Source organism: Hyperoodon ampullatus (assembly GCF_949752795.1).
Source record: "Hyperoodon ampullatus genome assembly, chromosome: 3".
Classification (NCBI taxonomy): domain Eukaryota; kingdom Metazoa; phylum Chordata; class Mammalia; order Artiodactyla; family Ziphiidae; genus Hyperoodon; species Hyperoodon ampullatus.
This window is the reverse complement of record NC_136916.1, coordinates 88,238,681-88,254,026: the sequence shown is the minus strand read 5'-3', so window position 1 is coordinate 88,254,026 and position 15,346 is coordinate 88,238,681. Positions and strand designations below refer to the sequence as shown.

Sequence of the window (15,346 nt, the reverse complement as noted above, 5' to 3'; positions counted from 1 at the left end):
AATTGCTGACTATCTGCTGTTGTTGGAGCATATCCCTTGATTTTACCAACCAACCTAAATGGCTTATCAAAATGTTATTTCCACCTACATTTAATACCCACTCTTTCCTGAGAGGAGCTCTGATAAATACAGTTTGCATGATCTCATTACATATCCACCTTATAGATTGATGCCCTTGCCTTGTTAGTTGTCCTTTTAATCTGCTTCACTCTCTTCAGATTAAATAAAATGATATATGTAACTACATGGTGTTTACAAAGTACTCAGTACATGTATCATTTTTAACTAAATCAACTACTCATAGTATTCCTTCAGAATGCTCTACACTACAATTACATCTTTTATCTCTAAAATTGCGTAGTGGGAATTACAGCAATTAAAGGATAAAGCAAGTAAAGGATAAGTAGGCAGGCTAGGAGTTTCCATTTTTCACATTGACTTGGGCCTTGGAAAAATGTCTCTTGTAAAATGCACGTACACAATTTTAGCAATGTTATTTGCCATTTTTGTAACTCTAATGCCTATTCATTTTTATTCCCACTCAAAATGGTGACCATACCTCCCTAGTTTTGTGAAATGAACACTTTTTTGGGGGGGGGAGCTGCACCATATGAGGGATCTTACTTCCCCGACCAGGGTTGGAACCTGTACCCTCTGCAGTGGAAGTATGGAGTGTTTTTTTTAAAAAATTAATTAATTAAATAATTTTTGTCTGTGTTGGGTTTTCGTTGCTGCACATGACTTTCTATAGTTGTGGCGAGTCGGGGCTACCCTACGTTGTGGTGTGCGGACTTCCCATTGTGGTGGCTTCTCTTGTTGCGAAGCACGGGCTCTAGGCGCCCGGGCTTCAGTAGTTGTGGCATGCAGGCTCAGTAGTTGTGGCTCGCGGCTCTAGAGCACAGGCTCAGTAGTTGTGGCATGCCAGCTTAGTTGCTCTGCGGCATGTGGGATCTTCCTGGACCAGGGCTCGAACCCGTGTCCCCTGCGTTGGCAGGCGGATCCTTTTTTGTTTTTTAACATCTTTATTGGAGTATAATTGCTTTATAATGGTGTGTTAGTTTCTGCTTTATAACAAAGTGAATCAGCTATACATATACATATATCCCCCTATCTCCTCCCTCTTGTGTCTCCCTCCCACCCTCCCTATCCCACCCCTCTAGGTGGTCACAAAGCACGAAGCTGATCTCCCTGTGCTATGCGGCAGGTGGATCCTTAACCACTGCACCACCAGGGAAGTCCAGGAAGTGAGGAATCTTAACCACTGAACCACCAGGGAAGTCCCTGAGCGCCCTTTTCAGCAAGACGTGTGGTGCGGAGGCAAAGTAGGGAGCTGACACAATTATATTGTAATTCCAAAATTGTTTTTGTTTCTTTTCTTTACTGAAATCAGTAAGTTCTTTCAGTATGTTTTGCATTAATCCTCCTGTGATTCCCCTGTGAGCTAAAGCAACACAGTCTTCAGTTGACAATTGACATAAGTCATCTACATGCTTAGATGTTATAGGTTGTTTTGACTATCTCAGATTCCAGAGATTGCCTGTTTATCGTTTTTGACTTCTTTTAAACCAGAGCTTTCCCCTATTTCCTTCAGCTTTTTCCTACTTCTCAGAATCTGTACCTATCTTTTCTCTACCCCAATCTTTCATCCCTACTCTCATTCCTACCCTCAACTAGGGACTTAGTTTGAGGCCTCAGTGTTCTGGATTCCGATGAGTTATTAATACTATTACTGCTGCATTATGGCTTAGATTTAGTTTTATGGATTTATCAGAGAATCAAAATTTTTTTTAAAAAAGCTGTTTCTCATTATAATGCAACATGCTTGGGACTTCCCTGGTGGTCCAGTGGTTAAGACTCTGAGCTTTCACTGCAGGGGGTACAGGTTCGATCCCTGTTTGGGGAACTAAGATCCCACATACCACATGGCATGGCCAAAAAATTTAAAAAAGTAAAAAAAAAAAAAAAAAGCAACAGGCTTAGATGTTATAAGTTGTTTTGACTAGCTCAGTTTTTTCCTAGAAAAATAAATCCTTGAATTACGCCAGTCACCTGAGATCCCTTCCAAACCTATTCTTAAAAAAGAAACAAATCACTTAAGGTAATAATCATAACTTATTGAGTTGGGCAACACTGAATGGTTATGACAAGATAAGATGTAGAAAATATTGTCAAGTTTGAACAGCCTTGGTACTATATTTAGTTTCTGGGTCAAGACAGTGAAAAGCAAAAACTACATATAGTTTTTCTTGATCACACTCTGTGTTTTTGTTTGTTTTTTAGTTCCCCAACCAGGGATTGAAAGTGGACCATGGCAGTGAAAGCACCAGGTCCTAACCACTGGACCACCAGGAAATCCCCATACATATAGTTTTAAATTGGGGCAATTTATCTGCAATTTGGCCCATCTAATATATACTTTAAGCTTGAAATGCAAACTTCTAATTTTAAAATCAAGTTAATCTAAATTTTTGCTCATCAGATTTCATTTTCTTGTTGGAATGTGTATTATATGCAGAGTTTGTATCAATTTTTATAGTAAGTTCTTTTATTAAATTTTGATTTGTCATAATAACAGGACCTTTTTGTTTATGTTTATTGTTGTATCCTGAGTGCCTGGAATAGTGCTTAGAACATAGTAGCACCTGATAAACATTTGTTAAGTGAATGAATGCTGATAGAACAATGGATGAAACATGGAATGTAAAGTCTAATGGTGGAGACATAATAGATACAAACATGAATAAATAATTAATGTAATGTCAGATCACCATAACGACAACAAACCAGATTTAGGGAATAGAGAATGACTGGAGGGAAGGTTGGGATGGTTTTTAAAATCTTCATAACAGCTCCATGAAGTAGGTATTTTATCTCCCCTTTATGGAGGAAAAATTTCAGACCTGCCCAGGGTCACAAAGTTAGTAAGTGGTTGAACCATTTTAATCCAAGTTCATTAATGTATTCCTTCATTAAACATTCCTTGAGTGCCTGTTAGACACTGAATCAGAGTCTATAAAACCAGAATAAAACAGTTCCTGCTTTCAAGGATCTTATGGTCTAGATCTTTGCTGTCTAATACAGCATCCACTTCTTTCTAGTTGGAATTGAGATGTGCTGTAAGTGTAAAATATACACTGGATTTCAGAGAATTCCTATGAAAAGGTAAAATGTCAATAACTTTTTATATTGATTATATTTTGAAATAATATTTGGACATATTGGGTAGAATATATTATTAAAATTCATTTAGCTTTACTCTTTTTAAAATGGTTATAGAAATTTAAAATTACATATTTGTATTGTAGATTCTGATTGAGTTGGCCTGGGCCCCAGATTCTGCATTTCTAATAAGCTCCAGGTGATGCTGATGCTGAGGATCACACTTTGAGTAGCAAGGCTCTTGACCAGATAGATAAGGAAACACACAAGTAATAACTGTCCTGGTATGATAATTGCTATGACTGGGCAATAAAGGCGCCTAGAGGCATTGTTGTTGTTTTTCACTCTGCAACGCATCCTATATTCTGTTAAACCATTTTTGCACACTTTCTGTTCCTTTTATATTGCTTTATAAAAGATCAGCATGCTATATTTAACTACATAAATATACATTTCTCTGAATCATGAATGTATCTTTTGCCTTTATTTAAAAGATTATATGCTAGAGAGATGTATCTATTGTATACACAGGTGAATAAGGAACATACGGCATATTATAAATAAGACATTAAATAATTATATTATTTACCATAATGAGAAAATACCCAAAATAGGTTACTGAAGTAGATTCTCCCAATTGTGAACAATATTTTTTGATTATATATAAATCAAGATAGAAAGTATTTTCCAGAAGTTGTACAGACTAAACACAGAAATAACATTTTTTTCAGATAAATGATCTGTGATCTTAGAGACTTAGTTTTTTTAAAAAAATAAATTTATTTATTTTATTTTATTATTTATTTTTGGCCACATTGGGTCTTCATTGCTGCGTGTGGGCTTTCTCTAGTTGCAGGAAGCAGGGGCTACTCTTCATTGAGGTGCGCAGGCTTCTCATTGTGGAGGCTTCTCTTGTTGCGGAGCACGGGCTCTAGGTGCACAGGCTTCAGTAGTTGTGGTACACAGGCTCAGTAGCTGTGGCTCAAGGGCTCTAGAGTGCAAGCTCAGTAGTTGTGGCGCATGGGCTTAGTTGCTCCGTGGCATGTGGGATCTTCCTGGACCAGGGCTCGAACCCGTGTCCCCTGCATTGGCAGGCAGGTTATTAACCACTGCGCCACCAGGGAAGCCCGAGACTGTTTTGAAGGTAGAGGAAGGGACAGGGAATAGGAAAAAATTCCTGGAGGAAGTGATTTTTAAGCTGAGACATAAACATATGTAGGAGTTAGCTAGGTCTGTGGACCTCTAACACTCACACTTTTACTTTTTTTTTTTAGGCCGCGTCTTGCGGCATGTGGGATCTTAGTTCCCCAACCAGGGATCAGGGATTGAAACCGAGCCCCCTGCCTTGGGAGCATGGAGTCTTAACCACTGACTGCCAGGGAAGTCTCCTACTTTTACTTTGGATCAAGTTTTTGTTTTGTTTCATTTTGGTGTTTGTTTTATTTTGTTTGCTACAATATTTTATCTGAACAGAAACTAATGTCAGTTGAGGAGAAACAATATCAAGTTTGTTAATTAGGTTTCTGTTTAAGAATCTATCAGCCAAATAAATAAATAAATATTAAAAAAGGGAATCCATCATGAAATACTATGTTAGTTTATAATTTAGACTCTAAACCTTATTGTGTGTCCATATGCAGAAAATAAAGAACTGAGAGGTTCAAGATTTGTGAAAATAAAAATTTTGTAAAATTTAGACATTAAACATTTTCACTATCAGATATATCTAATAAGAACCAAAGTAGTATTTTAAAATTGGCAAAAGAACAATACTTTTTCACTTCATAAGGTTGTTGGGAAGATTTAAAGAGGTAATAATATATGTAAAGTGCTTACTTACATATAAGGAAGCCTGGCATAAGGAAGATAGTATAAGAAGGTAATGTTAATTTTAGCTTTTGGTTTCTATTTTGGGTTCTCTAGCAGTTTGAGAATAGGTTATTTTAAGAGCAGTGTTTTATTAAAATTACAATGTATACATTTTAATTTGTGGACAAAAATTACTAATGGTTTCAATAATTTTTTTTAAGCATACTTCACTGGGGTCTCATCAGAGGTCACACATTCAGAGTAGGCTGGGCTAGGAGTCTAGGACCTGGGTTTTGATTCCAGCCCTTACTCTTTCACTTTGAGTCCATCATTTCAAAAAAGGGAGTTTTGGGCTTCCCTGGTGGTGCAGTGGTTGAGAGTCCGCCTGCCGATGCAGGGGACACGGGTTCGTGCCCCGGTCGGGGAGGATCCCACATGCCGCGGAGCAGCTGGGCCCGTGAGCCATGGCCGCTGAGCCTGCGCGTCCGGAGCCTGTGCTCCGCAACGGGAGAGGCCACAACAGTGAGAGGCCCACGTATCACAAAAAAAAAAAAAAAAAAGGGAGTTTTACTAGTTGCTCTATAAGGTGCTTTCTAGTCTGTATCAGTTTTGCTGAGACTGTAATAGAAATGGATACAAGATCCAAATTAATGATTTGCTATCAGGTTTCATTTAGCAAAGTTAATATTAGGCCATCAAATACACATTTAATAGAAAATATTCTTTTATGAACCAGAGTGTTCATAGTCACTGTTTTCTTTCTTTCTTTTTAAATTAATTAATTAATTAGTTTGTTAATTAATTAATTAATTAATTAATTTTCGCTGTGCTGCACAGCTTGCAGGATCTTAGTTCCCCAACCAGAGATTGAACCCCAAACCTAGGCCCCCGGCAGTGAAAGCGCCGGAAAGGAATTCCCTGGCGGTCCCGTGGTTAGGACTCGGTGCTTTCACTGATGGGCCTGGGTTCAATTCCTGGTCAGGGAACTAAGATCCTGCAAGCCTCGGGAACAAGCAAACCGTGTGAAATGAGCTTGTTTGGGATGATTTAAAAAAAAAACAAAACAGCACTTCCAGAGCTTCAAAATTTAATTATTTTTCAATGACCATAAAAGGTATGTTAGAAATATATCTGAATAAAAAATGATCTTTCCTTTTCCATATTTACTGATGTTCCTAAAAGTTTTACATATTTTCTCACTTAAGTTCTCTCCACATTCAAACCTATTTACAGAAGTGACAATGATGTCTCCTCTTACTCAAGAGTAAACCACAATAAGCATCCTACTGGGATTTATTGGGGTTCAAAAAGAGGAGATATAATCGCTTCATTTGAAAGTGATAAGGAGGGACTGAAATAATAGTGAGAAAGTAGCCCTGAGACCAGAGTAACGTTGCTTCCATGTTGTTTCATTTACAGTGATAACTCAGGGATGTGCCAAGGGGCTGCAACCCTTTTAGCTTACCTTTGCTACTGTCAATTCACACTTTAGCCATCATTTCCCCTTTCCCCTTCCCCAGCATACACATATAGAAGTTCTGCAGTGGCAACTTGTTGAATGTCTCTGGGGTATGCCTGTACCCTTAGTGTTTTGGGCATGTTGGCCTAAATTTCCTCAACTAGGAAACCTTGGGATAGGTGTATTGGTAGCTGGCTTCACTTGGGTTTAGTCTCAGCATTCTGAGGTACAAAGTACACTAGAGAGTTAATAGACCTGAAATTTAATTCAAGTTTTGCTACCAATTAACAGTGTGACCTTAGGCGAGTCATTTTACCTTTCAGTCATTCATTCAGCTCATCTTACCTATTGATTAAAAACCAGTGTGCCAAGTACTGTTCTAGGTGCTGGGGATACACAGTTCCTACTCTCAAATTGCTTACCTTCTAGTGGTAGTGATGGTGGAAGTGGTGAGACAGACAATAAATACATAAAATAAATATGCAGAACTTGTGAGAACAATGAAGGAAAGACAACAGTAATATGGTAGAGTGATGAGGTGGGTGGAGGTGGTGTGCTTCTTGAGATAGGATATCTGGGATTTCTCTAGGCAGCTGAAAAATCAAGGTGTTGAACTGGATGCTAAGAGTATCTTGCAGTTTGATAGACATGTATTTTCTTCTTTTCACTATTACGTATGTTCTAGGAAGGCCCACCAATTCCTCTATTATGGAAATAAATGCAAATATGTTTAAATCAAGCGCCGCATCAATTTTATATTGCCTGATTTTTGAAATAATCCATTTAAGAAGCAATAACTAAATATTTTACTGTGATTGGGGGGAGTTGCTGCTGGTCATTAAAGAAAAAAAAAAGACCCCTAACTTAATTTAAAAAAACAAGAAAGAAAAAAAGGCAAACTGAGGTGCCAGGTTGTAATTCTGTGCTCATACGTGCCCAGGGCCCAGAGCGCAGAAAGAAAACCTCGGCTTTGCTCGGATCAGGGGCTCCTGCGCGCCCCGGGTCCCCGGGGGCTCAGAGCAGCACGGTGGCAGTACCTGACAGAGGCTGGGGAGGCTCCGAGCCTCAGAGCCCAGGGAGGAGGAGCCACGGGCGGGGCCGACTGGAAGCAGCCCCCTCAGCGAAGAGGCAGGATTTCCGCGGAGTAAGTGCCGGCGTCGCCCGGAAGCAAGGGCTCCTGCTCCAGATGTCTCGTGATTACCTCGGAAGCCTTGCTTCGCCGGTTGAAACTGCAGAGATAAAGAAAGATGAGCGAACTATGGCTACGGAGGGCCCTGCCGTGCGTCGAGTCCAGGTGGCAGAACATCCCAGGTGGGGGAGAGGAGATGCCGCGCTTTGGGATCCCTTGGGTTGGATAGATGTAGATGGTGTCAGGCCTTTTGGCCCTTCACTGAGGCGCAGCTTTTTGTCCCCGGGAGCAGAAAGAATCTTTGGGATATTATAAGGCCACTTGGCTGGACTTGCAAGAAGACCGCGCCGCAAGCACTGTTCAACCTTGTGTGTCTTGCTTCATCCATGCAGATCCTTCTTTTACCTTTTTCTTGCAGAAGGGTGGGACACTCTGCTGGGCTTTAGCAGCAAAACCCAAATTAACTTTGAATCTCTTCTTTGTTTTGCCTGCTAGCCGATAGTGCTTTTTAAAGTCCCCTTTCTAAAATATTCATTGAAAACAATCAAATACACCAAAACAAAAACAAACAAAAAACGACCCCCCCAAACAAAAAACCCCTTTGGTCTCTGCATCCTTTTAAACAAATCATGTAATCTATGCCTTGTCACGTAGGGAATTAATCTGCTGCCAGTAGCTAGCTACGGAATAACTAACAGCTTAAGTGATAGCAAGTGGAGGATATTTTCATTTGAGGGCATCTTGCAAATACTTCGTGGAAGTACTTCTTTCTGACATAGGACAGAAATCTCATAGAATGAAGCCTCCACCTGCTGCGTATTAGCCCTATAGCTTTTCTAAGGTTGGCTTTGCTCCCCCTTTGCTGTTTCTAAGTTTTTTTCCCTGTTAACTTTTTACTCTAAAATTGTCCTAAAGTTCTTCCTACTTCCTGGTTTATGACTGTCACATGACAGTCGACAATATTACAGCTTACTGAAACTTGCGAATACTTTTTCACCCTTGAGCCAGCAAACAGTGGGTCTTTAGTTACCAGAAAGAAATGTAATTTTTTATTATGGAGACCAACACGGCCTTAGACTACTCATGAATGTCATATATTCTTCTGTTTCCATTTTATGCCATTGTAGTCTTAATGCTCAATATTTCTGTAGTTACCCTGTGAGAAGGGGGATTATGGCAACATATACTAAAAGTGAAGAATTGTTTACTTAATTTCCTTAAAGTTGTTTCTTACCTTTACAATATTTATTCCTGCAACAGATATTTATTGTTAATGTTTAGTGTTCTGTGCTAGCTACAGAAGAGCTCATATAATAGTCAGGTAAGTGTGCACTTTGCCATTTCCTTTTTTTTTTCACTTAATACAGTTATTAACTTCAAGCAATGTTTCAGCCACTTATTCATTTTATCAGGGGTGAGTTCAGTTAAATCTAGATATTATATCTATAAACCCACCTTACTTGTCAGATGCTGCAATATGCTGAAAGGGGAAAAAAATGCATGAGGGCCCCAAGATCAGACTGTCTTTTTTGGAACTCCTGCTCTTTCTGCAGGATGCTGTCGACTGAAAAAAATACACAACGTGAGAGTTGTTAAGTTTTATTTGGGGGACTTCCCTGGTGGCTCAATGGTTAAGAATCTGCCTGCCAGTGCAGGGGACACAGGTTCAATCCCTGGTCCAGGAAGATCCCACATGCTGCAGAGCAACTAAGCCCGTGTGCCATGACTACTGAGCCTGAGCTCTAGAGTCTGCGAGCCACAACTATTGAGCCGATGCGCTGCAACTACTGAAGCCCATGTGCTCTAGGGCCCACGTGCTGCAACTACTGAGCCCACATGCTGCAACTACTGAAGCCTGCACACCTAGAGCTTGTGCTGCACAACGAGAAGCCACTGCAATGAGAAGCCCGTGCACCACAACAAAGAGTAACCCCCACTCGCCGCAACTAGAGAAAGCCCATGTGCAGCAACGAAGACCCAATGCAGCCAAACAAACAAATAATAACTAAATAAATAATTTAAAAAAACATAATATTAAAAAAAAGTTTTATTTGGGGCAAAATGAGGACTATAGCCTGGGAAGCAGCATTTCAGATAGCTCTGAGAAACTTCTCTGAAGAGGTAGGGGGGAATATCTGTATATATGTGATTTTGGTGAAGGGAGACATATGCAGTCAAGCACACATTTTTGCAGAAGGTTGCTGATAGTCACAAGGAGCAGATGTCACCATGAAGGATTTTAGTGCTTTTCTAGATATGAGGAGATGCAAGAATTGGGCTCTTAAAATCTTCTCCTGATGATATCTAACTATCTGAAGGCCTGTTCTGCTGGTTTTTACCAGAGCACGGAGTGCCTCATTCCTGATTTCCACCCTGAACTCCTTTCAGGATGTGTTGAAGGTCAGCAGTCACAGCAGCTTGTGATTTAATCCTTGTAGAGGTAGATGGCAAGTGCCGATTTTTAGTTGGCAATGCCTCTTCAGCTTCACAGAACACATGACCCTCTGAGTAAAGGGACTAGTCAACCACGTTATATATTTTATTTAGTAAACTTAATTTCTTTTTCATTCATTTAAAAAAATCAAATAGAAATAGAAACTCTAATTTTTTTTCTGCATCCCAGTCTTGCACCCTGTACTGTAAGACTACTTCAGATTCCACTGTTCTTTCTTTGCATTCTTAGCATTCTTAGCATTTCTTTGCATTTAGAACCACTGTTCTAAATTTCTTTGCATTCTGTTCCTTCTCTTTGGGATTAAGTTTTAAACTGTTGGATTATTATTATTTTTTTGGTAACAGCTTTATTAATATGTAATTCACATACCATACAGTTTACTTGTTTAGATTTTACAATTAAATGTTTTTTGGTGTATTCACAGGATTGTGCAACCATCACCATAATCAAAGTTAGAACATTTTCATCACCACCCCTCCCCCCCCCCGCATCAAAGAACCCAGCATCCCTTAAACTATCACCTCCCCAATCCCCCGAAAGCCCTAAACAACTGCTAATGTACTTTTGGTCTCTGTAGATTTGCTTATTCTGGACATTTCAAATAAATGGAATCATATAATGTATTTTTTTTGTGACTGTCTTCTTTCACTTAATATGTTTTCAAGGTTCATCCATGTTGTAACATGTTATCAGTATTCATTCCTTTTTATGGTTGAATAATATTCCACTGTATTGATATACTACATTTTGTTTATCCATTCATCAATTGATGGGCATTTGGGTCATTTCCACCTTTTGGCTCTATGACTAATGGTGTTGTATAAACACATTCTTAATATGAAAGATTTGGATTATTTAAAAGTGTATTCAGTAAAGCCTGAGAATTGCACAGTTCTTTTTCTCATAATCTGATTCTTATCCTGTGCTGCCAGTTCTCACTTCCCTTCTTAGAAGTTTGTTTTGTTTTGTATCCTTGTAATATCATTGTATTCTTTCTTTTTATTTTTTTCTTTTGCGGTATGTGGGCCTCTCGCTGTTGTGGCCTCTCCCATTGCGGAGCGCAGGCTCCGAACGCGCAGGCTTAGCAGCCATGGTTCATGGGCCCAGCCGCTCCGTGGCATGTGGGATCTTCCCGGACCGGGGCACAAACCCATGTCCCTTGCATCGGCAGGCGGACTCTCAACCACTGCGCCATGAGGGAAGCCCAGTATCATTGTATTCTTTTGGTGTCATTGTATCTTTATAATATCATTGTTAACATTTTTTTGTGTGTGGGTTCTTAGTTCCCCGACCAGGGATGGAACCTGTGCTGCCTGCATTGGGAGCACAGAGTCTTAATCACTGAGCCACTAGGGAAGTCCCATTGTTAACATTTTTTTATAAAAGTTGTATTATATTCATATAAGTGGAATCATATTTGATTTTCTGTAATTTACTTTTTTTCACTTAATAATATTTCTTAGAGATTCTGGTATATCACTCCATATAGATATATTTCACTTTTTAAGGTCTGAGAGTATTTAATAGTATGAATATCATTATTTAACCACTCAGTTATTAGAGTGTACGTTTAAGTTGCCAATTTTTCACTCACAAACAATACTGCAGTAAAAATCTTTATACATTTATCCTTGAACATTTTTTATGTTTCTTTAAGCTTGTTCATGAAAATGGAATCTATGTCAAGGATAATGCACATTTAAAATTTTGATAGTTTTAAAAAATAAAAATAAAATTTTAATAGTTGCTGCCAAATGGCCCTGAAAAAAAAATATTATTAGATTGTTTATTTCTTGTTAGTTTTTAGGAACTCTTTATGTATGTATTTTTTGTATGAGTGTATATATTTTTGGATAAACTCATTTGTTGTTTTATGTATATTATATATATTATTCCCAGTTTAGCAATTTTCCTTTGACTTTATGATTTTTTTGTTATATAGACAGTTTATATTTTATGTAGTATGTTACAGTGTTGAATGATAGCACCCTTGTCTTGATTCTGATATTAATGGGAAAACTTCTAATATTTCTGTCATCAAATATGGTGTTTGTTATTTCTGGCAAGTATCCTTTATTAAATTAAGGACATTTTCTTCTAGCATGTTAAGAGCTTTTTTTTTAATTTAAAATTTTATTAAAAAATCAGGAATGGCTATTTAATATATATATATACACATATATATGCATATTTTGAGAGAATCATGGAGTTACAGAGTTTTCCCTTTTATTCTGTTAGAATAGTGCATTTAATCAACATATTTCCTGGTACTCTCTTTATGTTCCTGGAATAAGCTTTGGTCACATATATTATAAAATAATGTATGTTGGATTAAATTTACCAATATTTTATTTAGAGTTTTTGTATCTATTTTCACAAGTGAGAGTAGCCTATAGTTTGCTTTTGGGGGCTATTTTTAAAAATTTATTTATTTTTATTTATTTACTTATTTTTGGCTGTGTTGGGTCTTCACTGCTGCACGTGGGCTTTCTCTAGTTGCAGTGAATGCAGGCTACTCTTCGTTGCAGTGCGTGGGCTTCTTATTGTAGTGGCTTCTCGTTGCAGAGCACGGGCTCCAGCGTGTGGGTTTCAGTAGTTGCGGCATGTGGGCTCAGTAGTTGTGGTTCGTGGGCTCTAGAGCACAGGCTCAGTAGTTGTGGCACACGTGCTTAGTTGCTCTGCGGCATGTGGGATCTTCCAGACCAGGGCTTGAACCTGTGTCCCCTGCACTGGCAGGTGGATTCTTAACCACTGTGCCACCAGGGAAGCCCTTGGGAGCTATTCTTGTTATGTGTTAGCATCTGGCTTATACTATTCCCAAAATGAGATGGGAAGGCTTTCCACAGTTTCTATTGTTAGAACCATTTATGCAAAAAAAAAAGATCATTGTTTTTAAGGTCTTACAGAACTAACTCATAATATTTTCTGGGCCTTGTTAAGGGGATTATTTCCACGATGTTTTATGTTTCTTTTTTCTGTTTCTCTGTCCTGTCAAAATCGATGGGGGAGGAGGAATTTTAATCCCTCAGTGGGCAGTGGGAGCTTACTTTGTGGGCTCCTGTGTCCTTCTGACATGTTACTGTCATTGTTTGAGCACTTCTTTACTTTCTGGCACAGCAGTATGTTCCAGGATTGTATTAAACCCTCTCTGCTCCAGCTCTGGCATTATTTCTGCAAAGAGTTCTGATTTCTTTTGAAACCAAGATCTGAGCACTAGGGATGCTCATTGCTACTGGGATGTTAATGCTTCTAGGCCATCTCAACATTTCACTTTGCATATTTCTTTTTTTTTTTTTTTTTTTTTTTTTTGCGGTACGCGGGCCTCTCACTGCTGTGGCCTCTCCCGTTGCGGAGCACAGGCTCCGGACGTGCAGGCTCAGCGGCCATGGCTCATGGGCCCAGCCGCTCCGCAGCATGTGGGATCTTCCTGGACCGGGGCACGAACCCATGTCCCCTACATCAGCAGGCGGACTCTCAACCACTGCGCCACTGCATATTTCTTATAACAAAATATTTCTGGAAATCACTTGAGAAAAATTTCTAGAAACTATATTCTTTTTTAATAGTTTCATATGACTTCATTTTGTAAGTAGTCCATACCTTATTCAAGCATTCTCCTATGTAAGAGTGTTTAGGTTGTTTCTAGTGTTTTGCAATTGCAAACAATTCTGCAATGAATAATCTCATGAATATGTATTTTCATATTGCTGGAGAATACCTTCAGGGTAGATTCTTAGACATAGGATTGTTGGGTAAAAATTAGTGCCAATGGGGGCTTCCCAAGGGGTGCAGTGGTTCAGAATCCACCTGCCAATGCAGGGGACATGGGTTTGAGCCCTAGTCCGGGAAGATCCCACATGCTGCAGAGCAACTAAGCCCGTGCACCACAGCTACCGAGCCTGCGAGCCACAACTACTGAGACTGCACACCACAGCTACTGAAGCCTGTGAGCCTAGAGCCCGTGCTCTGCAATGAGAGAAGCCCACACACAGCAATGAAGAGTAACCCCCGCTCACCACAACTAGAGAAAGCCCGTGCACAGCAATGAAGACCCAACACAGCCAAAAATAAATAAATAAAATAAATTTATAAAAAAAAATTAGTGCCAATATATTTTTCTTAGATATTGCCCAATTCCCCTCCAAATATGTTGTACCGATTTGCATTCCCAACCCAATATAGAAAAGTGCCTGTTTCCACAGAACCTCACCAACAGAATGTGTTGTTACTTTTTAATTTTCACAATTCTTATAGTATCTTGGTGTAGTTTTAATTTGCATTTCTCTAATTTCATGTGTTTAAGGTCCATTTATGAACTACTCTTAGTATGGATTTTCTGTTCATATCTCTTGCACATTTTTCTATCTGGTTTTTGGTCATTTTTCACTCAGTTTTTGAGTTTTTTAAGTTGAAGTATAGTTGATTTACAATATTATATGAGTTTCAGGTGTACAACATAGTGATTCAATATTTTTATAGATTATATTCCATTTAAAGTTACTACAAAATAATGGCTATATTTCCCTGTGCTGTGCAATATATCCTTGTTGCTTATCTATTTTATACTTAGTAGTCTGTACCTCTTAATCCTATAGCTCTATCTTGCCCTCCCCTTTCCCCACTGGTAACCAATCATTTGTTCTCTATATCTGTGAGTCTGTTCCTGTTTTGTTATATATATTCGTTTGTTTTACTTTTTAGATTCCACATGTAAGTGAAAGTATTTGTCTTTCTCTGACTTATTTCACTAAGCGTAATATTCTCTAGGTTTATCCACATTGTTGCAAATGGCAGATTTCCGTTCTTTTTCTGGCTGAGTAGTCTGTTGTGTGTGTATGTATGTTTGTGTGTATGTATATATAGGTATATATATATATATCACATCATCTTTATCCATCATATTCATCAGTTGATGGACCCTTAGGTTGCTCCCATATCTTGGCTATTGTAAATAATGCTGCTATGAAAGTAGGTTATCTTTTCATTTTATTGATGGTTTCTTTTGCTGTGCCAAAGCATTAAAGTTTAATTAGGTTCCGTTTGTTTATTTTTGCTTTTATTTCTTTTGCCTTAGGAGACAGATTCAAAACAATATTGCTACAATTTATGTCAAAGAATGTTCTGCCTGTGTTCTGTTCTAAGAGTGTTACGGTTTCAGAGTTTTTTTTAAAATATAAAGAATATATCTGTAACATGTTGTAAATATTTTCTCTTAGTTTGCTAGTTTTCTTTTGACTTTGATTATAACATTTTCTGTCATGTAAATGTTTTAAAAAATCTTTATATAGTCAAATTTGTCAAGTTAAAAAAATTGCCTCAGAATTTTGAGTCATAG

General features: G+C 38.5%; 1 protein-coding gene across 3 annotated transcripts in view; it reads left to right on the top strand.

Moving 5' to 3' along the window:
* The window catches only part of GALK2 (galactokinase 2), a gene marked incomplete at its 3' end in the record, with an annotated part of 140,185 nt that overhangs the window by 2,975 nt on the left and 121,864 nt on the right, over positions 1-15,346 (top strand). The window contains exon 1 of one of the 3 annotated variants that reach the window (XM_079700106.1): positions 7,252-7,738. The exons of 1 other annotated variant lie outside the window; for it this stretch is intronic. In XM_079700106.1, the coding sequence (XP_079556232.1) occupies positions 7,614-7,738 (125 nt within the window). In that variant the 5' untranslated portion in view covers positions 7,252-7,613. Of the gene's footprint in view, positions 1-7,251; positions 7,739-9,871; positions 9,946-15,346 lie in introns of those variants that run through there. One more of the 3 variants, XM_079700107.1, reaches the window with a different exon arrangement.